At 34.9% G+C, this 25,772-nt stretch overlaps 1 protein-coding gene and 2 long non-coding RNA genes across 4 annotated transcripts; 1 reads left to right on the top strand and 2 right to left on the bottom strand.

Moving 5' to 3' along the window:
* The first annotated feature begins 1,062 nt into the window (after positions 1 to 1,062).
* On the top strand, positions 1,063 to 3,889 carry LOC126821974 (uncharacterized). The gene is made up of 4 exons (XR_007680598.2): positions 1,063 to 1,109; positions 1,299 to 1,682; positions 3,129 to 3,254; positions 3,636 to 3,889. It is a non-coding gene; the product is annotated as an uncharacterized LOC126821974 (long non-coding RNA).
* A 5,784-nt stretch (positions 3,890 to 9,673) lies between these two features.
* On the bottom strand, positions 9,674 to 13,804 carry LOC130013187 (cdc42 homolog). 2 transcript variants are annotated; one of them, XM_056101907.1, is made up of 4 exons: positions 13,681 to 13,804; positions 12,291 to 12,473; positions 11,524 to 11,582; positions 9,674 to 10,722 (listed from the first exon to the last, which is right to left on the bottom strand). In XM_056101907.1, exons 2-4 carry the CDS (start codon positions 12,421 to 12,423, stop codon positions 10,336 to 10,338), a joined length of 579 nt encoding a protein of 192 aa, XP_055957882.1. In that variant the 5' UTR covers positions 12,424 to 12,473; positions 13,681 to 13,804; the 3' UTR covers positions 9,674 to 10,335. The 2 variants fall into 2 exon arrangements, with proteins under 2 accessions (XP_055957882.1, XP_055957879.1); XM_056101904.1 differs by lacking the exon at positions 13,681 to 13,804 and adding an exon at positions 13,486 to 13,636.
* An 8,157-nt stretch (positions 13,805 to 21,961) lies between these two features.
* Positions 21,962 to 25,241, bottom strand: LOC126819539 (uncharacterized). The gene is made up of 3 exons (XR_007679648.2): positions 25,125 to 25,241; positions 23,737 to 23,867; positions 21,962 to 22,890 (listed from the first exon to the last, which is right to left on the bottom strand). It is a non-coding gene; the product is annotated as an uncharacterized LOC126819539 (long non-coding RNA).
* Between the last annotated feature and the right edge of the window lie 531 nt (positions 25,242 to 25,772).

Below are 25,772 nucleotides of genomic sequence, written 5' to 3'. Positions count from 1 at the left end.
CACCGTTTAAAGCCCCTGTGTCGATAACCGTATTTCTTTGTACGTAGCCATGCATAAAATAAAGTAGAATACGGAGTGAAAGGCCGTACTCAATCATAAAAACACAAATCAAACCCCAAATCCTTCATTTAATGTTTACTTAGTTTCTATATATTCAACACTCCATCTTTAATAGTCGGCCTCTATAACAATATACACGACTGGCCACTGTTAATAGTTCTTTTTAATGCTCCTTATTTACATTCTAATCCACGCTTTCTTGTCTTCAGCTCATCTAGCTGGTATTGTAATACAAAGATATGGGTATCGCAAGGCAGCATTCATTGGGACCATTTTAATCTCTGGTGGAAATATCCTTAGCTATTTTGCCACTGACCATTACTTTTTATATATTACCATGGGATTCATGACGGGTAAGTTCGTTTTTCTTGTTAACTTTACAGGACATTAATATAGAAATAGATATCTAAGAAATTGTAAACCTTATAATTAATCAGATGGCACCACTTGAATATTGGGACGTCAAACCCCAAGTTTCAACTTGAAATTTAACTTGACAACTCAGTTATTTGTATATGATAAACACTGACCACTCCAATGCTAAAAAATGGCTAGAATTCCGAATCCGTTCTCTGGAGTGATAGAAAAGGTTTTTAGACGGATTATTTAATCTCTGCCTCTTCCCATAAAATACTGAGAAATACTTTAGGATTGTCTTTTATTTCCTGTTAGGCTGAATAATTGTAAGACTGAAAATCGGCATAGTTAGGACTTTATTTACTTATTTATATATAGCATTTATAAAAAATAAAATAAAATAAAATTATTTATTTTTATTGCAGGCTTGGGTCTAGCTTTTATTAACATGTCATCACTAATAATAATCTACGACTACTTCTATCTGAAGAGAGCGGTCGCCATGTCTATTGCTAATGCTGGCTTGTCTGTTGGAAATTTCATCTTCCCTTATATTATGAATTATTTAAATGAAGAATATGGATGGAGAGGTTGCTCTTTGCTAATTGGGGGATTTTTTCTGAATGGTTTATGGTGCTGTTTGGTATTTAAAACACAGGATCCATCGACAGTAGTTAAATTGATATTTAAAGGTAACGAAATAACCCGATTGTTGATTTGCATTGTTAATAATAATTTTATGCTGAAAAATCATTTGGCCATAATATTTGTATTGGGTTAAAGTGGGCGGAAAAGACAGCTGGCTGTATTTCAACACTGACGACTATGGATTAACACGATCCCCATTTCGTTTCGCTAATCTACGTACTCAATCTTTTCAGATAAAATGGAATCCAAAAACACCAAAGAAGTGAAGGAAAATAAACCTACCTGTCTTTTGAAAGATGCCCTTTTTTACAAATGTGTAATCTCACAGTTCATAATTGGAATATGTTGTACTATATATGTCACTTACCTACCACTTTTGTCTACTGAACAATTTGGAGAAGAGGATAGTGCCGGAACATTCTTGCTGTCGATGATTGGGATAGGAAGTCTGATTGGAAGATTGATTTTTGGACTAGTTGTCAATAAATGGTCCAAGTCTGCCACATTGGTTTATGCGGCATGTGCTGCGGGTTGTGGATTGTGCTACCAAATTGTTACCTTTTGTAATTCAATACCTCCGATGTTCGTAGTGACTACAGCTCAAGGTATATTTAACGGTAAGTTAACTTCCATAAATCCACTTTATTCTTTACTGTAGTAGTTATCCCGCCTTGACATGACATACTCTTACAGTATTTGCGTTCGAGGCGCGGCCATTTTATCCGGCAGTTTCGGGCCGATTTTTACGAAATTCGTACTCAACGCTCATTATGGTGTAACGGTGATCTATTTAAACGTTTTTGTTTTTAATCGGATAAAAATTGTGACCTCTAGTTGAATCACAAGTTAAAAACGTGATTTTTCGTACAATCAGGGGCCATAATCCTGGAAGTTATCATCCGATATGCGCGAATTTCGAAATTTGGGTTATAAACACACGTCAGGTTTCATCAAAATCGAATAAAATAAATGTGATCTTTAGAGTGTCCACAAACTAAAAATGTGATTTTTCGTACAATCTGGGGTCATAATCCATGAAGTTACGATCCGATACATGCCAATTTCGAAAAGAACCGGGATCTTTGGGAAATACACCTATATTTCGTGTAAATCGGATAAAAATTGTGACCTGTAGAGTGTCCACTTTCAAAATGTGAACGGACATACGGACGGACGACAAAATTTGAACAAAGGTATATGGCCAAATTAGGGTCAAATGCTTGTTTGATATTTATTCTACCGAGGAAAATATTCTTTTTTTGAATACATAAGGCGTCGATGGAGTTAGAAATAACATTCACGTAATAATTTCCCCCCAATGATTATGTGTTATTCAAGCCCGGTAAACATGACCTTGTAGAATAATGGGGTGATATTATTACACAAATATGTTTTGATATACAGTATGGATATCTATACAACTAAGGTTAAATGGATCGTTTCGGGAGCATGATTTCGTATATGGCCAATAACAAAGCATTTAGAGTTATGATTAATAGTGTTTCTAATAACAGGTTTTACGCGTGTATATTTTAATACCTGTTTTTATTGACCCAAATCGGTCGCAACGCATATAATAATGTAATCTGATTGTATATAAACTGATTTACATTCAATTGTTTCCGTTTTGACTCTAATTTCAAATCAGTTATGTCCAACGAAATACGGCATTAGTCTCAACCGAATAGCAATTTCTAGCGTCTGGTTATTCCAGTCTATTGCGCATGCTCTCCAGATATGATATGTCGTCACCGTTTGACATGAGTTGTGGAACATGTCTAGCCTCGTTCTTTCTGGTCACTTGTTACAAATGACACTGAAACGATTCGTTTATTTTGTCTTAAATATTGGATATCAGAAGCCTATTTTTTCCTGGTAAGATCACAACATCAATGTTGATTTGATTTGACAAACAATTCGTATTTTCAACGTGTGAGACTTTAAATGATATTGAGTTAGAGACTGAGCTACTTTAAAAGTGTACGAAATTCAGCAATTGTCTAATTAAACTGTAGTCTAGGATGAAACAAACTTTGTGATCAGATGTAATTATTTATTTTCAGGGGGATATTCGACAATGGGCACAATGATGTTTGCACAGAACTTTGGAATTGAAAGACTCCATTTAACCTGTGGTATTGGATATACATTTGCTGGACTAGCAACATTCGTCGGATCCCCTTTAGCCGGTAAATATTGTGACAACAAAACATCCGCGGTTTATTCAATTGCTCGATGCTTGCTCACGTAATATTTTATTAGTTTCAAACTGACTGAATTCCTATATTTGTGGAGTCGTTTTAAAAACATTGCCAATTTTGAATCCAGCTGTACAAACGTATTCCTTGAACTAATACGGAAACAAACGCTCTATAGACGTATTTAATTAAATGTTACACTCGCCACACTATTGGTTCTGAAAGTAAGAATCGATTGACAAAGCATCGTTCTTAATCACCTTTTAAAGTCAGAAGCAAGTAAAACGGTCTGTCTTGGTCTTTATTTGTTCTGGTTGGTTATAATTCCTGAACAGCAAAATAAATATTATATTGCATATCGTTATCTTTCAGCTATCATTATAGATTTATCTGGAAATATAGAAACCGCATATCTGGTAAACGGCGCATTGTTCATCATTAGTGGACTAATCATAATACCTACAGGCTTTAAACTTGTGTATGCTCTAAGTAAGAAAAATGATAAATCTGCTTTCTCATTTATGAATGTGTGGACAACGGACGTTGTTTTATTTATATAAATCAGAAACATATAAAACGACTTTACACAAACCTCAACGATTTTAGCTCAACTATGCATGTTGTTTTTGCATAAGTGTTAAAGAAATGTGTGAATAAATCAAATTTATGAAGAACATTATATAACCATATGATAACTATTGTGCAATACTGTTTTAATGCTTTATTGTTGTTATATTTTTAAATATATTTATTTGTATTTTGTATTTCAATAAAGCAAACAAATGTTATATTGCCTTTCACTTTCAATACACGGAGCTTTTATACATAGTTATTGGCTTGGTTCCAGAATCTGCGCACTGCTTATGCGCATCGTTAGCATTATAGTTTATAGAAAATATTAAAAGCATGCCAAATTATCTGTACCAAACAATGAAATTCGGTGGTTATTAACGGTGCTGTTGTTTCTATAAAGAAGACCCAGTAGCTCGAATGCTTCATCATAAACCATGATAAAGGCATTTCTTTGGCCTACAGTTCATCACAACAAAGCCTATCCTTTGACTAAATTGAATCCGTCAGATTCCAAACGCTTAGGTCAATCACATGTTTTGTCGCAACATATATTATACAAGAACAGGGGAAGAGTGGTGTGTAGAGGTTACAGTTTGGTGGCAGTTTTCTAAGCTACAAAAGTAATGAAAGCAGTGTTGTAACTGTTAAGCAGATTGGTTTAGCATCCACGGAAGACCTCTACTAAAGTTGACGGCTGACATGAGCACGAGAATTAAAGAAGTTTATAAATAGATCAGTAAACTAATAGAGGAGATTCGTTTTCATTGATAGAGACGCGTTGTTAGGTAGAATTGAATCCGATAAAAGATGTAATAAAAAGCGAAGGAAATCGAAAGACGAATTAAAAGAACATCAGATTCTGATTTCCCACCAATGTGAGTCAGCTAAGAGATGTGGCGGTTCGTGGTTTTTACGTCGCAAACAAATACAACACAATTAATTTTCCATAAAACAGAGAGCCAGACAACAAAAGCTGCAGGAAATTTAGTTTTGAGAGCAATATTTAGACATAGTGGGATACTGGTATTCTGCTGATTAGTACACATTTCATACACATAAGTAGCCTGACGTAACTTTCCCTTGCCTTTTTATTGCTCATGTTTCGTGTCTGACGGTCTGGCTAGACGATGGAACTTCACCCGAAAGCGGGATTCGTTAACCCCCCCCCCCCCCAAATGCCAAGATGCATCTCCGACCTTTCTACAACTTAGAGGGCATAGCACAAATTATTATTGATATGTTCTTCAAGAGCTAGAAATAATTATCGGCCAGTAAGCGTAATTTGCACACATCGTTTGGTAAATAATTCGGGGAAAACTCAATGGAATGTTAAATAATTTAGCTCTCCCTTCAATATATAATGTAAGGTGCTAATTGGTGTGAAAAATTCTAAAAATACGCCCGACGTTTCTGAAAAATTGCACATATAAAAGTGCATTATCACTCAATGGACCGAAATTGGTAAGAGTATATATTACATACCACTGACTTATTTACTGTATGTAAGTAAGTAACACTACTCGTGTGTTACGATATGCCTGAAGATTGGGTTGAAGATTAGCGGTGTATTTAATGAAGATATGATAGATGTGAACATTAATATGTTATTATTAGCTAACTCGCTAACCAGGAGGTCTCGGGTGTGCTCACTGTGTTAGCCGAGAAAGTTCCTCGGGGTTTTCCAGTGTGGTTCCCCCTTGTCTGTGGTGGAGGACAGAGGTTCTGGTATACGGATCGAGGTCCCGTGTACACATGGGCGTGCACGTAAAATAATATTTGACAGTTGGAGTTCAAAATGTGATTAGGATGTAGCGTCGCTGTTAGGGCAAAATTTCCCAGATAGCACATTAATTATGGTTTATGCCCGTCTTCATTAGCCCAGTCGGTACAGGAAAGTGGGACGTTAAACGCCATTTCATTTCGTCTCGTTTAATTATTTATTATGCATTTAACGGAGTAGTAACGCCATTTCATTTCGTTTTGTTTAATTATTGTTTATGCATTTAACGGAGTAGTATGTCCAGTTTTGGAAGTTCGGTTTCTTGAGTCGAGTTTGGTTGTCTGGATTCACCAGACTTAAGAAGTCTGGTAGTAGTAATACTGTATGGTATGATAAGTTTATGTTCTGGTAACGGAAGTAAATAAAGTTAATATTTACAATAATACTTGTCTTTTTAAAGCTGATGGTGTTAAAATAGTGAAGCATAAGTTCAGTCTGATTAGCATAAGTTTATTCTCAATTTATAGGTCAAATGAAATGGCTGCAATTTAGTAAGCTAATTTCAAGGCTATGATCACTATTGTCATTGCTAAACAAAAATGGTACCGAACTAACCCGGCACCAAGTCAAACCACCGCAACATTGTTACTTTCTTTCTGTCTCAAATTTGAATTCTTTTTTGTCTTTTGTCTACATTTCACTCATCAACAACTTTTTAAACTGAGGTTAAGTCGATAAGTGATCATATGACGTAAATAAAGACTCGCCTTGATCACAAATATCTCGACATTCGATAAACATTTAAAATTTGCAATGTTGATGTTGATAGTAAGTTGTTTCATTACAGTTGACATTTTTACTTTTTTTCAGATCAATACTACTCTAAACAGAGTACAATTTAAAGAATTACTAAAGTGATATATTTTCTTTAGGAAATTTTTACGTGAATCGAAACCTTGGTTGATGGTCTGTCTTTGAACAACTTCACCACCTTCGTCTGTAGTTAAAATCATGGTAACCAACTACTTGGGTTAAAACAATATCACGTTTTATCTTCCCTGGAAACAAAATGTTCATTATTTATTATTGATTTCACGCCTCCATATGTATTGTAACTTAAGTATAGTCCCTTTCTGTCCATGAATCGCTTTGAATTTAGTCGTCTAAATTACAATATAAAGAAGTTTTTGGAAGTCCCCAGTTTCTGACAAGATGACGTAAAATCATAGAAACTAATGTAAACTTCAAAAGGACACAACTTGCATTAGATTTTAACGATTAGAATAATTGTCCGACTAGATACTTATCTGGTAATACCTTTAAATTATGCATGGTTCTAAACTATGTCAACGTATATTGTTCCTTTAAAAGTCTACCTTGTCTAATATAGTACAACGACCGATAATTTATTCACATTACGGCGGTTTAAACTCGATTCAAGTCGACATTTGTTACGGAACACGTTTGTTTTATTTTAAAGTTGAAGCGTGCCAATACACCATGTATAACAAGTTTAGGATATAGATTGTAATTAGTTTTAAGATCACGTAGGAATATTTCCATCTTAAAAGACAATATTTATGTAATAGTCTAGATAAAAGCGGAACTGGGTTGGACTTTTATATCTTTGAACATGCCACCCAAGCCATTCATGTAACGTTGTTTTTGTTTTTTGACACCAATACGTTGAAGGTCTGTAGTCATATCATATCCAGTACAACGCAGAGTTAACATATTACATGAAAGTAGTCTCGCCTTGCTTCGTAGTGGCAGTTCTTGGATATGTTTTTCCCTGGTAAAACTTCTATAATGGAATCAACGATCAGAAATAAACGACATACTGATTATTTAGGAGTGGGGTGTTGTGGGGTTAACGCCCTATAGTTCTGCTCCACTCGCTCTAATGAAGGCAGAAATGCAATGTGCTACGGCTTAGTATGTTTTTTCGAATACCAACTGTCAAGAGTGTTTTTACGATGTCTATGTTTTCGTCTCACCAGAACAATCAGAGACCTTCCTTGTCAGGTTCGTTTCAGAAAATTCCGAGGTACTTTAATGGTCAACACCGGGATCGAACCACGGACCTCTAGGTTTGCAACCCTGGTACTCCAGGTTAGCGAACCAGAGGCTTACTCAGTGAGCCACCAATGTCCGAAATTGCCACACGGGCTAGAAGTAGGAATAGGTAACTCTGACCCTAGTCCTAACCCATTATACCCAACAAATGAATTTTCTATATTTTGCTATTACCTACCCAACCGGTCTGAAAATAGACATATTCTTCTGTACAGTCTTCTTTAGCAGTGAAATTTTTAGATTTATCCCCATTCCACAGGCAAGGTTTCGCCATAAAAACTCGATAAAATATTTTTAAAAACCCGCTTCTAACACGACTGAGAAATGAAGACGTTATCAGACAAAACCCTGGGACATTGCTATCACGTTTTATCCTTTTAAGATATATTCTTTAAATAAGCCCAGACTGACACTTATAAAGAAACGTAATAGGATCTGAATAATTTCATTAAAGTATTACAAGCGTAAAGCATAATCTCGTCACGTTAACTTAATGGTATTAATGGACGCTTTTGGACTTTTCGACCTGATAAAGAAAAAAATATCAAAGGGGGATAATCGAAAAAGATAAATTTATGGTGAATGTTTTTTTCGGAAACCTGTGATTTGGACACAGATCATCAAATATTCCTACGCCGTCACCCACGAAACAAGGGCCAAAGATATTTTTTATTCTTCCTCTCCCTTTTCCTTTTCCCCCTTTTGCATGGCGATTTTTGTTGACTTTTTGGTGTAGAATTGAGGAAAAGGGTTTGAAAATACATTTTCTGCCAGGTTTTGGTGAATATTCATAATTTTGATGCGGAAGGATACAAGAGTTGAGAGGTTGGTTACGTTGAAATGTAGGGCCTGAAATTGTTTTTCATGAAGAACCTCATACGTGCTTTTGGGCAAGTGGTTGCCACATGTTGCTCCATCTGTGGTAGAAAGCGTTCTACCCAACGAAAATTTGGGAAAAAGTTAGAGCCGGTCTAAGATACGAGAATTAACATTGGAGTCAATGGGGAAATCTTTAGTGATCTGTGTCCATTTAAGAATGATAAACCTATACATGTTCGTAACAAAATTTCTCTCGGTTCTAGACTGTAACATTTAGACATTTCAAATTTATTAAATCATTAATTTGCCATTTACTTTTGAACGTACTGTGGGACGATTTTGATGAATAATATGGTTTTAAGCTTGATGATGGTCATCATATGTTTGTTAGAAAGCCTGCACCTCAATCATTTGTTGTCACGCAAACATCTATTTGATAAGAACAACTCGACCACCTAATAGTGTCATTGCTCGTTTTGGATAACTGGTTATGGGAAATAACTCCATTCTTTCGGTAAAGGTACTAGGATGAAGACTACTAATTATTTCCCGTTTAACTTATTGATAAACAATATCAGTACCTATCATTTTATGGAGAACATTTGGCTTAGTCCATGGTCTAATCTTTAGAGTGTGTACATACTCATTCTAGAACATCCGCCAGTACTCCTCATTTGAGGAGTTAATATCGTTAACACATTGTTTTGTACTTATGCTTATATGGTGTATAGTGATATTTAAATTATTGTCAAGTATGTTCTGGTTAATTATCTTTCCCTTGAATCCGGTATCAACGTAGAAATGCTTTCTCTGGGAACAATTACATACACGTAGCTACGGCCTGATATATTAGAAATGAATTGAAATTGGGTTGAACGTCCTACTGTTCTGCTCCGACTGAGCTAATGAAGACGCATTGATTTTGGTCTCGAGATACTAACCCACAATTTTTCTGCTACTGTTGTTCGGACCCGAATTACGAAGTGAATACACCAGAAGATACATGTATGTCAACTATCAAGCGAACAATGAAAATAAGCTATATAATCATTTGCTATCCATAGCTAAATTTGGCGTTGGTTAATAAACTGATCATAAATATTGCCCCGATACTATAATCCCGGGTTTGAAATATACCGAAATGTTTTCTGGGTATACACGAGATTCAAATCTAAACCACATTCTCCTTATATATGCAAATATACCAAGTGATAATACAATATAAATGTTAATAAATACATTTTAATAAATGAATTTTAATAAATACATTTTAATAAATACATTTTAATAAATAAATTTTAATAGATAAATTTTAATAGATAAAATTTTAATAAAAAATATAAAATCAAATAATTGTAAATAATAAACAAATTGCAATATCTTTAATAATATCCTTATGCCATGTTGACCGGTCAATTGGTGTCATCAAATCCCTAAAAGTCAATACTGGTATTTCATCCCACCCATTATAAGACCATGTAGTCCATATCTACAAGTCTATGTACAAATATATACATTATTAACATTCTTTGGTAACTACGTCGGACTGGATGATTGCGTGGTCTTACGTGTACGCTTCACATCTTAGGGTCTGTCATTGAGCGCGTGGCGTGGTTTCGATCTCATACTTGAATGGTGTTTCATATTGTCATATGTATCTATTGTCACCAGGTGTCACTATTGTAACTGATCGTTGTTTCACGGGGTTGAAAAGACATTACATAATTATTCAGTCTTTGTTTGATTTGACAAAAGTGCTGGTTCAGTATTCTGAATCTTGGTTTGAAAATTACTGAAATGTAATTGTTCTATTCTAAAGACATTCCAGTAAAAGCCAGGTATGCGCAAACCATTCTTTTCAAAATGTTAACGGAGTTTGGGTTTCTACAATATCGTGCACTGGTTACTGGGTGTGTTGTTTCGTATCACAGATGTTAATGCATTATTTAAAAGACGGCGAACGTTCTTCTCCACATCCGGCGAACACTCAACGTAACACGAAGCACCTAATGCTTGTGCCATTTCTTCACCATCCTGCTGACTTATCACCTTTTGTCCACTTTCACTGAGATCGTTTAAAACCACGTCTGCCTGACGTAAATCCGCCATTGTCCCCACTAAAATGAACGGTATGGAAGGCGCCATCTTTTTTATGTGTGGTAACCAATGCTGTCTGACGTGGGTCAACGATTCCGGTTGTACCACCGAAAAGCATACAAGAAAAATATCAGTGTCCACGAGGCTTTTATGACGTAATTCCGAACAGCATTCCTGGAAATATAAAGAATTTTATAAGCATTGAACTTCAGAAGGTTTTATTTCTGTTTCATTTTCTTAAATGTGTATAATTAGAATGTTTGGCTACATACTTTATAAAGAGTTTATAAAACATGAAAACAACAGTGACAATCAAAAACGTACAACTGAACATGGATGATTGAGGAATATCGTCTCACAAACCCTTTAATTTTGTCATAGGATCAACATAATGAAAGGGTACAATGAGGTATAAAACATCGAAAATCTGTCATCCATAGGAAGAGGGGGGGGGGGTGGATGGCCGAATGGTTAGCACGTGCGCGCTGTATCATAAAGCCTGTCATTGAGTCAACTGGCGTGGTTTCGAATCCCCGGTTGTACGTGACAAGGAGTAGGGTCGCCTGTCCAACCTCGTGGGTTTTCTCCGGGTCCTCCGGTTTCCTCCCACTGCTAAAGACCCCTACGCACAAGCGAATTATTGAAATAAAATTAAACCATATGTTAGTCCCGAAATGACCTAGTTTGTGTCGAGTGGACGTTAAACCCCATTTCTCTCTCTTTCCATGGGAAGAAAAATGAGATTTAACGTTCAGTCAACATTAAAATGGTAATATCGTATGTTTGTGTTACAGAAAACGCGAGTGCATGGGCGAAACCATGACAGATATGGACAACAGCTTTGATTATATATAGTACTCGAGTTTGACTCTATCATCCAGACTAAACGATTTAATATTAAATGGGCGCAGATGATGTCAAGAACTTGATCGACATTCATTCAACATAGATATCAAACACATCACCTATACGTACCTGCTGCAAAGTATCCATAATATTCAAATTTATTTTTCGTCCACCTATTTTCAAACTTCCTGAAAATAATCAAAGTAAATTAATAAACAATATTTGATGTTTGACAGAAAAATATGTGTACACGCCGTCATCGTCACATAAGGTGGTTGAATGACTTTGTAGCTTATCATTTTATATATCTGTAACATTTTTTAAATATCTGTAAAACTTTTTTGTTTGGACATTTTAGAGTGTATAATAGGGTTATTTATTGATGGTCTGTGTTAGGTTAGGTTAAGTCAATAAAACGTGTTTTCACTTGTATGTAGTCTATCATTCAAGTACATTAAACTATATGCCAAATTGTACATAATGGAAATTGAAATACACGAGTAAAAGTAAACGCCCATGGTGGTATGTACTGCTCGATGCGCAGGCCGAAATGTGTTTAAGATCAACTAAAGGAACTGTCTAATAATCATTTTATTCTCCGGATATTTTTAATGAAACCGTTAAATTAGACTTAAGGCAACAGGAAGTGCTAATATCAATGAACATTCATTTATTTTATGTGATTAGATCTGAATTCAACAAATTGTCTTGGCTTAAGAAACTTCCAAAAGATGAGAAATCGCTAGATTTGTTCATATCTAAGTTCTTTTCACGTAATACAATATCTTGTTGAATCATTAATGTGGTTACTCACTCAAGCATGGTGGGTAAGGGCACCATCGTGAGGGGTAAAGGCACCATCATGGCGGGTAAGAGCAGCACCATGGAACACTCACCTGCATAGTTATCGAAGGCTGGAGGTACATGTTTAGTTGGATATCTGTTTGTAGCATAGCCCAATAACATACTGGTTTTCCCAACCCAATCATCACCAACCACAACACATTTAATTTTATCATCATATACCATTTTATACACGTTGTAAAATGATGGAAACTATAGGCTTGATGTACACAAACCTGAAAGCGTAATGTCTATTATTGTAGAACACATATATATATATATATATATATATTAGATATTGTCTGGTAATGATGGCACACTTCTAAATCCCTTTATACTTTCAAACATCATGTTATATAATACATCAGTTTATGATTTAAAGTTTAATGCAGAAAAAATCCCGGGAACATGTCTTTAACAAGTCTACTGAGTCTTATTTTGACAGCTATATTCAATGATTCATTTAATAACTTTTATTTTTAACAACTGTAAGAGAACGTCATGTTTATTTATAATATTTTGATAAAATTCGATAATTGCATAATGTATGGCTTAAAATCAAATATCTAAAAGTAGTCATTACGCTTAGATAGTTGTTATATTTTAATTTAATGATAAACGTCTCAATTACATCGTATGATTATATTTGCGAAATTATCATCTTACTACATTAAATAAATGATGTCCGCAGATGAATCACTGATCTGGATCGATTGGTTTAGACACGGACTTCCGCTTACTGATCACTAATGAAAAAATTAAGTATGTTGGTTTCACTTTTACCTACCATTAATCCAAATATCAAACCAGATCAAATATTACATTATGACAACTATCGAACACTATTTTAAGTACTATGGTAGAACCGTTGAGAATGTGTTAATCACTGTACCCTAAAAGGTATCATACAGGTAAAAACAAAATTTCTTCAGATCCTAAGATCTCTAATTTCACTTTAAAATTCTTTAGTGGCATGAGCTAAGCAATCATAATTAGAACCAAATGATGTAAGTTATGGGGATACCAGTAAAGACATAGTGTAATTCATATTATATTTCTTAACATTTTCGTTAATAAAACAAATTGATTAGAACTAAATGATGTAAGTTATTGGGATATTAGTAAGGGTTCCGTTAAAGACACAGTGTAATTCTTAATTCGTTAATAATACAAATTGATTATAGTCCTTATTATTTGCATCGAACGTTAACAGTAATGTTATATAAGCATACATTATTTTATACTTACGTAAATTAAATGTCCTTATTCGATCCTTTCATAAAGTAATTCTCTTACCAAACTGTCGTGAAATCATTTATCATGTTTAACAATAGCTAAATATAGTGATTATTTAAAGTTATCAGCTTAGATATAGTGTTGTCGAGTGGGTGTTTCGGCTGATATAAGTCTGTCGTCTGCTACAGTGCGCGTGTTGATACTCACGTGTGGGCAGATATTTCGGGAACGGCTCCGTCATTCATTGATATAGAAGCTGTGAATCACACTATAAGCCAGTCGTTTAATACGAAACGGGTATGTATATAGTAATTGGTATACCTGACGACATCAGCGTATATATTTTCATCACACATACTACAACAACATCCATGGGGATATGTCGGTGCAATGTGACATCATACCTATATTTCCGTTTCAAAAATACCGGTTACTCACTATTTTTTATACAAATAATATGGGAAATTTGATTGAGGTAGGTGGCTAAGTGATGATAAGTATTGCTCCATAGTTTTATTGGGTTCACCAAGGTTCGTCACTAAACCCAGATTCTTTGACTTCGTATTACGATGACTCGAAATGAGTTAAACATTTTCACTTGCTACAAATTTAATTGCATAGCGTTCGTACAAAACGTTTCATAAGTTTTTATATTAAACAATTCGTAATTTATAATTCAACAATTTATCTGAGGTTCATGGTTGAACTATTAGGATTTCGGTATTACTTACTTATCTTAACCGCCAAATATATCCTGGTGAAGACTACCGCAGACCCCAATCAAACTTCGCGTGGTTAACAAATAAAAACTAAACGTTCTCACTCAATCCTTAAATCCAGTGATTCTTAATTTGATTATTTTATTCTGAAATCCAGACTTAACCTTAAATTTAGATAGTTCATTGGAAATTATAAAGTTTTAACTTTATAATAAACTATATTTAAAAATACACGACTATGTACCCCAACCTAAATTAATTAAGTTTTAATAACCCAAAGCCCCCTACCTAAATATGTCACCGTAGTTTAAAATTACCAGATCAACGATTACGGGAAAATAATTGTGCGAGTTCAAGGAGTTTTATAATAAAAGCTTGTTTGATTATGGTTATTTGCTATTTATAGGAGACATACGGGTATTATGAAATAACCTATAAGACCCCGTTAAACAGTTTTTTATAAGCATTAAATTCACCTATATTCTCCATGATGACAAGTTGTTGATACGTATTTTCTCTCGAATAAAATACTTGTTAAACCTTTTATATTAACATGAAAACTGGATTTATATGTATAATACTTCCTCTTAGCAGCATAATGAATATAATATTTGAACGCTTGGAAGCCGAGTATGAACAAAAAGTAAAATCATAATATAAGGGAAGTAACTCAGTTGTGCATGTCAGACGTTAATGGACACAGCTCACCAAATATTTCTACGCCGTCCCAAATTTGTGAATATTGTGTATTCTGTGACCCTTTTGTAAGAGGGGAGTGATCATAGACTAAATATTGCATTTTTTCATTCATCAAGACCTATTTTTAACCATAATTCATATTTAATTTATATATTTTAGTTTATATGTACATATGTTAGTCGGGAGCCACGGTGGCTAGTTGGTTAAAACGCTGGCTCGCTAGCCTGGAGGTCGGGTGTTCGATCCCTGCATAGGCCGAGAAAGTTCATAAGAATTTTCCGACGTGGTTTCCCCTTGTCAGTGGTGCAGAACGGAGGGCCTGACAAGGACAGCTGTCTAGTCCTTCGGATGATACGAAAAACCGAGGTCCCGTGTATAATTGGAATGCACGTAAAAGATCCTCTGGCAATTGGAATTCGATATAAGACTAGGCGATAGTGCCGCTGTCCGGGCAAAATTTCCCTCATAGTACTCTGTATGGCGTATGCCCGTCTTCATTAGCCCAGTATAGGAGCAGAACAGTAGGACGTTACACCTCATTTCATTTCATTTCATTTCATTTACATATGTTAGTCAGGGGTGGTAAAACATATCTATGGAAGACCAAACAGCCCTTTATTCAGTGTTCTTAGTCTTTATTTCTTAATTCATAGTTCTTAATTCTTATTTCTTCATTTGTTGTCGTATTTCGACATTTGTATACTAAAATTAACATTTGTATCTTAAAATCAATATTTGTTTTACAAATCAGACATTTTTCATATCAAATTTGTAAAATTGTATGAGAAATACAACGAAAAACAAATCTGGAACAACAAATTTCTAAATACAAATCTCCAAATACAAATCTTGCAAAGCATTTCTCCAAAAACATTTCTTCAATAACATTTATCCAAAAACATTTCTCGAAATCCATCGAACCGGAATATTATGAAGACGTAAGCGGAAATCAACGTTGCATACAATAAGTCACCATATAATAATGGAGAATCGAGCAAGCATATATACAATCAGAAAAATCGCTCGATGATCGCGACTCTAGTGAAACCACGTGGGTAGTATGGCTAATCGGACAGGGCTTTCGAGAAGTAAAATAAATTGAAAGTAGTCTATTATCAGAACTGAGGTTTTGTCTGATAGCGTCATATTTTTTTGCTCCAACCAAAGGGTGTTTTATCTCTTCTAAATCATGTAATCATGAATGTAAAGAGGGATGAAGAAATAAATACTTTCCACTCATGCAATACACTATAACCTGTATTTTAACTTTTAAATACCCCCACCCCCACTAACTTAATAGTATTTAGCGTCACTTAACTGCCCCCCCCCCCCCACACCCCACACACCACTAACTTAAAGATACATTATTGGAGATAAGATAACGAGATGGCAGTTCTCGCTATAATAGTTAAAAACTAGATAGTGTAAAGCTAATTTGCTGAAAATTTCAGTCAAATTGATCCCCTATGAGCCGAGAAAGAAGCGGGTGAAATTTTGGCATAGTCTCGGTCATCATTACTAAAATCATTATTATAAACAACTTATTCTCGATTATCCACTTTTATTGATTTAATTATCAACGTCCGTTAGCGGCATTTAGGAATCTAATCTAGCCAACATCGAAGGCTAGCCTTGACATCGAGAGTTTATTATGGTCTGGATAAGTTAATTAATGTCTAATTGATAATTTAGATAACATTTCAGGCCTAAAGAAAGACTTGTAATAAGCAGATTTTGCTCTTGCATAATGCATGTTTAAGTTATATTTATAGCACGGCTTTCATGAGTTAACAGGTTTAACCAGAGGCCGACGGGGTGAAGCGTGCTATAAATGACTTGTAACATTGACAACTGCTCAACATGCATATTATTGTTATTGCACGGAAAACCCACCCCACTTCTCTATATGATTTCTACTAAAACTAGTGTAAACAATCTGCTTATTCAACGAAAAGAACAAAGGAAGATTTCCAGTCCATATTACAATAGTATTTAGCTTCACCCAACTGTAATACCTTTTTCAATCTATGTAAATTTAAATGTGCCAGAATATAATGTGCCCCTCCCAATCAATTAATAGAGTTTAATAGCGTACAACTTTTCAAGTTATTTTCTGGCACATTTATATTTCCATACCTTGAAAAAAGATCAAAGTTCCACGGTACTAAACTTTATTAAGTGGGGGGAGGGGAGGGATATTTAAAGTCAAAAAACGATCTTAATAAGACATTTTCGATATCTTTTCATATACTGCTGGAAAGTATGTTTATTGTTTGCTACAAAATGTAAATTATTTTCTTGCACATTTGTATGTAGACTTGCTCAACCTATTGTTCACTGGAAGATCGTAATCCGCTGGAACTCAATTCGGAACTGTATTGCTAAGGGAATATTACAACCATACAACTTGCTCATCAGATGCGGATGCAAGAGTGACACTCCACGTAGTACGGTTGCTTGTAGCTGCACTAGGGGGTGGTTTAGAATTTACAGTATTTTGCCCCTGTGTTGGCGCAGGTTGCAGCCACAATGCACGACTAAAGGATTAAACTGAATATTATCTAGTTTTGTGGCGGTTATTTTCGTGTTTGCGGGTAGAAATTGTTTTTTAAATATTTTGAATATTCAAAAAATAGCTCGTTCCCCTCTCCTCGCCCCTTTTAGGTGCGGTCCATGTGGCCCCGAAGGCCCCGATAGGCATGTATATGGAGTTATCGTATCACTCATATGATCCTATGTTCGAAATACATAGTTTGTCTCTAGATATAGTTGGGTTTGGTGAAATAATCGTCCATAACTGCCGCTAACGAGTTATAGGACCGTACTGTCTAGCATTTTGGATTTTACTATCATCCCACAACATAATGAACGATTTTAGTGTATTCCGTGGCTCCATAATCATACGATAAGACACCAAAATTATCATCCTAGACTGAATACCAAGGAAGTTATAGGGGATTATGTGAAATAGCGGTCTTCTTGGACGCCATCTTGAATTTCTAAAAATGCTCAAGGGTGACCGAGGTTCACCCGCCTGATTCTTAAAGAGGACACCTTAGACTACTATAATCAATCATGAAAAAACTTTGTATACAATTTAAAGGTTCACTCGAAATATTGGATTTGGCGACCGGACTTAAAATAGACCATTGTTCCGAAAATTTATTTTACATTATAAGTAATCTTTTTTTTCATACAAAACAACGAATTATGGGATTACAATACATGTGTATATGATATGTACATTTCGATACGATCACATATCATATTTCCCTCGTATATCCCTAGCTTAGCTCAAAAACAAATCACATCAATTGGCCATAACTAAAACTTGGAAAGAATTCTCGGACGTATCCAAACCCGTAAAACACAAGACAGGAGATTAATTCATACACTGTCACTATTTTATCAAAAAGTTGGAAATGTCCTAATTTGGTGAAGTATTCCAGCCCTGAATTCAGAAGACACAAGCATAACGTACATGTAACGTTATCTATATCTGTTAGTCACCGCGAAGTTAAGTATTCTAATGAGGATTTGTCACATGGCCTCATCTTGCACATCAGCATGATAAATATAAGAGACAATAGACACATCAACATGATAAACATTTGATCCCTAATTTTACACAGACAAATAAGTATCACAGCACCCGAATGTTTATGCACCCTAGGTAAATGTATTACGAAAATAAATATATGCGAAAGTGAAAATACACTTTTGACGTATTATGTCCTTCATTTGTACAGGTGAAAGCTGCCAGTGCAGCCCGTAACAGATCTACTGTGCAATAAAAGTATGGACCACTTGCGTCATTGAAAGCATGTTTGGGATATCAGCCATTGTACTGACGAAAGTTCCATAGGACCGCTGTCTGTATTTCACAATTGGCCCTCAACAACTAAATACAGCGAAAATAAATTGTTGGCATGAGGAATGCCTGGAATGCTACAATTCGTCGATTATTGTGAAAACATCAATAGAATAATGACGAAAAGGACCGGATTTGTTCTGGTAGACCTCGCAGTACATCTGCAAGAGAGAACGCAGCTCCGTTGAGACTTGTGCGACGACATCCTGATGCGCATCCTTTTGTACTATGTTGAAAAGGGAATTATTATCCCAACGCCCTTATCCTACAGAACCGTTTCTTCATCATCTCAAATCGGCTGGATATGGCGCTCAAAGACCATAAGGTCATCATAAGGCTAAACGACTAGCATGGTGCAGAGCATTCCACCATTGGAACATGGCGTCATGGCGAAATATTTACTGGTCGGATGAGAGTCGCGTTAGTTCATGGCGGATGCTAGAGCACGTGTATGAAATACGTACAGAGGAACATCCTGGAGCAGGTTCCATTCGGCGTGGGCTCTATCATGAGATGTGATTGCCTTTCATTTGTATGTACTCGTCCACTGGTTACAGATAGAGGTAATCTCAATCGCCAACGAGAAAAAGAGATCGTGGACAGGGTTGTAGAGTCACACTTCTCACAATGTGCGCGTGTCGTAGTTACTTTTCTGCGTTAGGGGGCAGTTTGTTCACTGCCTTGCCTAGCTAGAAGCTTTAATCTGAATTCACATGAGCACATTAAGACATCTTTGGGCGTAAAAATTGGACCAGACATTCACCAGGAATGGACCCGGCTAACGCAGGCTCCGGTTCTGAGTTCACAAAGCATTTCCAGGCTTAAGTTAAGAATTTACTTATTTAACTAAATATAGCCCTTTATAAAACTGTTGTTGTTTTAATGTATCAAATATTATGTGTAAGGTTTTGTGTTTTTGGATCAAAGATATTTCTCAAAGATATTTCAAGTCTGAGAATGCACTGTTAACTCGTTACGTAAAATAGCTAATATCATCTGATCAAACATTAGCGCTTTATTCAAATAGGGTGTTGCGATACTTTTTTCTTTGTGTATATAGATATACAAATATAAATCATAATTGGCTGATTTATGGATGGTTGAAAAACTGTTTGAAATACTTCAATCTGATAAAAACACAGATCCAAATATAGATCTGGGTCCGTATTCAAAGGAAATCTAGATTTCATTAAATATACGTAACCTCGTGTAAGTTGAGGGTAAATGGTGTTCAAAGGCAATGTTAAGTATCAACTTTTCCTTTAAAGTTAAGTTGCCTTAACTTTAAGTATGGTATTCAAAGGTGAAATTTATCCACTTAACTTTAAGTAACCTATGGGAGGTACCTGTAAAGTTCTGTGGGATTATAATGACTTTTTTAACCGGAGTACACAATGATGCAGCAGGCCCTTAAGGACGATATTAAAAACATGAGGATTGAGATTGAAACAAAGAAATATTGACTCAGTTTTTTTGTGTTTTTTATCACCATCAGCTTTAATGTTGTAGTGCCGTAATAATAATAGTGTATAAGGTTACTACCACCGAGATGGTCACGGTTATATTTTTATACGCCCACATTTTAATGTGGACGTACATTGTCGTCGCCCCTGTTTGTCCGTGCGTCCGTCCGTCCGTGGACACTCTACAGGTCACAATTTTTATCCGATTTTAACGAAACTTGAAATATAGCTTTATCTCCCTACGATCTCGGTTCCTTTCGATATTGGCATGCATCGGACAGTAAGATCATGGATTATGGTCCCTGATTGTACGAAAAATCGCATTTTTAGCTTGTGGACACTCTAGAGGTCACAATTTTTATCCGATTTTGATGAAACTTGAAATGTAAGTTTATAACCCATATCGGACTGTAACTTCCTGAATTATGGCCCCTGATTGTACGAAAAATCGCGTTTTTAGCTTGTGCACCCTATAGAGGTCATAATTATTATACGATTTAAAACAAAATGTTCAAATATATCACTGTTACACCGTAATTTTGGTTGACTTCGAATTTCGTGAAAATCGGACCAAAACTGCCGGACAAAATGGCCACCCCTCGTACGCAATTAGCGTTAAAATATGGTATATCAATGTTTTGGACCCTCTAGAGGTCACAAGTTTCTTCTGATTTTGATGAAACTTGAAATGTAAGTTTATAACCCAAAGATCTTGGTTCTTTTTAATATCTGCGCATATCGGTTCGTAACTTCCTGAATTATGGCCCTTGATTGAACAAAAAAATCACGTTTTTAGCTTGTGGTCCCTGTAGAGGTCACAATTTTTGTCTGATTTAATAACAAAATGTGTGAATATATCACCATTACACACTACGATCTTGGATCCATTTGATAATCACGGATACCCGAACTTAACTTCCTGGATTATGACCCCTGTTTGTTCGAAAAATGGCATTTTTAGCTTGCGGATTCTCTAGAGGTCACAATTATTGTTTTTCCGATTTTAAAAACCGTTTAAATATTTCACCATTCCACCTTAATGAAGGTTGAATTCGAATTTCGGGAAAATCGAAATGAAACTGCCCAACAAAATGGCCGCTCTTTGTACGCAAATTGTGTAAAAGTATGCAATACGAAGGTTGTGGCCCCTCTAGAGGTCACAATTTTTATCCGATTTTGATAAAACTTAAAACATATCTTTATATCCCAAAGATCTCAGTCCCTGTTGATATTTGCGCATTTCAGACCATAACTTTCTGGATTATTGCCCCTGATTGTACAAAAAATCCCGTTTGTTTTTGGCTTCTTCTCTATCCATGTCTTGCAAAATGTAGGCGTATCCTGCCTGGCAGCCGCTGGTTTTCCGATCATTTTCGTATTGCTTAATCATGTTTCAACAGCTGTCAAATAATAAAGTTTCATACGTTAAATTCGTTGAAAACAAATGACTTTATGATGGCATTTCATTGTAGATTTCAGCAAAATTATACTACCGGGAGAAGCAAGGTAAGATTTGGCTTTTAAAAATCATTCCCATATACATATTTGATGTTAGCTGCAGCTTAGCAGTAGTATTGTTTGTCTTCTTATGTGTATAAACTTATACAAATATATGATAGTGACTACTGACTGAAGCGTGACACATGTTTAACAATTGATATATTTTCTTACTTATGGCTTTTTAAATATTTAAAAAAAAAACTACCAGTACAACAGTTCCTGCAAATGATGCGTACTATCATTTATAGTCATAATGTTTTAATGTGTTACAATATAATATTTCGACAACCATTTCATATCAGTGAAAACTAAGATTTTAATAGATTAGTGGTTGGGGACTTAATAACTTGCCTTCGAAGTTAGAAAATCATGATTTTTGGCAGTGGAGGGTTAAGTTAAGTGTACAGTTAAGTTTTTTAGATTGCCAAGAATATGTAAAATACAGCCTTTGAAAACCGATTTATTTATTTTCACTTAACTTTAAGAAAACCTTTGAATACGGACCCTTATTTTTAATTAGATTGGGTATACACTAAGGTGAACTTTCAATTTATAAAGCAATAACCCGGTAACGATTATTTAGTCTGGCAATTATTAATCCCGCGTTCCCATCGTTCCCATGCATACTGTTCGAGAAGGCCATTAAATCGTCAACCCGCGATCATAATAAGGATGAAGAACATAACAATAACATTAAAACAGCGATGATGGTATAACGAACACGGTTAAATTCCAATAGTTATTTCTGTGAGCACTGTTTTCGGTTGATAGAGTTTAAAGTGACCATGATGTAGCCTCCATGATTTTCGAATGGCAAGTTACAATAAAATCAACAGAACAAAACATTCTATTCGGGTTAAACTAACACAAAGGGCACAATAAATCTCGTTTTCCTTATATGTTTTTAAATATTAAATATCAACAGTACGGAATTATAACCAACACTTTATAACATTAAGAAGGTAACAAAAACGTATAGGCTAGGGTATAACGCTAAATTATTAGGTTATGAAATTGAGTAAAATTAATAAAACATTCGCAGATCCAGTATACTACAATTCTTCATAAAATAAACATAATTAACTGATAAATAGAATTAGTAATAACACCACTATATATCTGTGGAAGTAGGTGTTTAAATGTTGCTTACTGGCTGTACTTTGGCCTGGAATATAAAAAAAACAGGTAATTTATTCTGTTCCATCATATACCTAATTGGTTATTTGGCTGTATTTCTGCCTAGAATATAAATGACCCAGGTAATTATTTAGTTCATAAATCTAATCTCAATTTCTTTAATGACATTTCCCTAGGTTTTCAGAAACGTCTTGCAAAAATGGCAAAGAGAAATTCCTATTTCTTTATGTAAAAATACAAGGTACCAAGACAAACCGAGTACGAAGCATATGGTTAAAGTTACAATTTCATATTTTCTAAGAAAGTCAAAACATAATTATTTCTATGTCTTTTGCTCAATAGGTTGTCAACTCACTATTATACGATCATAGGTGTCATTGTCACACTTAAAACTCATTTACACCGGAAATAATAACACAATTACCTCCCTTGTTTTCTATTCTCCACCATGGAATAGTTATCTTCAAACGTTGGAATTTGAAGATGAAAATGATATTTTTGCCAATTTCTCAACTGGCAATAGTGAATTATAGGATTAATAGGATTATTCTTTAACAAGGTAAGACTGTTTATAGATACCATCTATTCTAAGGCTTTATTTTAATTAATTTTAAAAATATAACTTAAAAATATGAAATTGCAACTTTAATATTATATGAAAACAATATCAAAGGTCTCTAAATCTTTGATACAAATTTTAAAAAACCCAACAATTCCATTTCATCATTCCCAAATTTTTCACATGTACTTTTACAATTTTATCCTTCAAGATGGCCATTAACCATAAACTTATATTATGTATTGCCTAAATATGGAAAGAATATAACAATCGAGTTCATTTTATTTTCTTGACAATTATATATTATGTACTTACAATGCGATATGTAAGAATCTCTATTGAAATCGATTTCTTCTTTTAACTGGTCACTTCGGCTGGATATAACGATGTTGTCTTGGCATTCGTCTATGAGATTTGTATAGCAGGCTATAGCCCGACCCATGGCGCTAAACAATATTATGAAAAACAAATTTAGTATGCGTAAAAGATTGAGTAATTGAGTTTCATTACATAACCATATAAGGATGTTGTTTTGGCATTCGTCTATGAGATTTGTATAGCAGACTTTAGCTCGACCCATGGCGTTAAACCATATTATGAAAAAGAAATTAGTATGCATAAATGATTGAGTAATTGAGATGCATTACATGACAATTATGTTACCGTCTTCATTAGCCCGACCGGTGCTGAAAGGTAGAATGTTAAAACCCTTTTCATTTGATTTCATAATTGTAGTGTCTGTTTCGAAAGATAAAGCTATATGGTTCAATAAACCAACAAATAATAGTTCTTATGAAATGCCAAGAGAATATATGATAACGAAATAAACCCAGAAATCGTCCGATAAGGAAGCTTTGCGTGAAAGGAAACACTGGGACCCATTTTTAACATCATGGCTATTTTAGAATGATAGATCCCAATGGTAGCTGTATATACTGATTTAATTAAATGTCCGTCTTTATTAGCTCAGTCGGTGCAAAACAGTAGGACGTTAAACCCCATTGCATTTCATTTTCATTAAATGTAGCAATCCATATAAACGGGATATTGACCGTCGTCTGCAACCCAGACCAAACCGGATGTTCAAATTAGACACTCACTACATCAAGCAAATTATTCAAACACGAGGTTACAATGAAGATGCCCTACCTCGCCTGCGGAGCCGCGATACGTCTTCATTAAACTCTATTTCATTTCAATACATCACATGCATTACGTGCTGAGAAACTGAATTAAAAGAATATCTACAACCTCGGATCAACTTAACGTTTGGTGATATTTAACGGCTGCTTACACTTAGAATGATATCACATGTAAACTGAAATATGTTTCTTTTCGTCATTGATTATTTGCAGACATGACGTGATTAGCGGAATAATGTATCTTTCTATACTAATGTCCAAAAGAAAGTATACACACTAAAAATATGACTAAGATTTATTTAGATTAAAAAAACATTTGATAAAACATTACTGAGTTTGTCTCTTGCGTCAAAACTCAACATTTCTAAGCAAAATATAAAAGCGAAACAAATTGACATTGTACCCAAATGCCGCATACGACGGAAAACGACTTTGGTTGATGCAGCACGAAATGCACAGTGTATACTTTCTTTTGGACATTAGTATATATAAACCTTGATTTTGAATATTAGCAGAAGTAGACGAGGATTTTCTAATGTAGTTATATAACTGAATACTTACGGACAGTGTTCGGTTTTATCTTTTTCATCTGCATTTAAGAATTCCTCGATTATTTTAGAACAGTTTTTTAACTCCAAAACAAATATATCTAAAGGTGGACAATCACACCAAACTAACTGTAGACCTGAAACATAAAACTGAATAATCAAACTTCTTACTGCTTTTGGGCACAGGAAATATAAGTTTTCTTTTAAAACCAGTCTGATATTTCATATAAATATCAATTTGGTCAAATGCTTCCGAGACTGATCCTGTAATACCATTTAGATTTTTGGTTTTATTCTTGCGCTATCAGATCAAAACGGGTCTTTTATTGACATTTTTAAACCAGGAACTTCTTGGGGTGTTGACCTTTAATTCCCATACGATCGGCATGAAACTTGGCATGATTTTTCCTTCGACAATTTCCCATCGAAATGATGTCACAGTTAATTTCTTTTTCAAGAGCACGTGGAATATTTCTTTAATAGAACCAATAGGTTATATGGCATTAAACCAGACAAACTGATACGCAGTAAATATTAGCTTGGCCGCTAATATCACCGATAGGGGCGAATTAACTAGCTCTCGATATTTTTTTTCTTCTACAAATTTTTCAAAATTCTAAAACAATTTTTTAAATTATTAGGGAAAAGTTGAAGATGTTTG

This window comes from Patella vulgata, chromosome 1 (genome assembly GCF_932274485.2).
Source record: "Patella vulgata chromosome 1, xgPatVulg1.2, whole genome shotgun sequence".
Taxonomy (NCBI): Eukaryota; Metazoa; Mollusca; class Gastropoda; family Patellidae; genus Patella; species Patella vulgata.
This window is presented reverse-complemented; position numbering and strand designations above follow the sequence as displayed.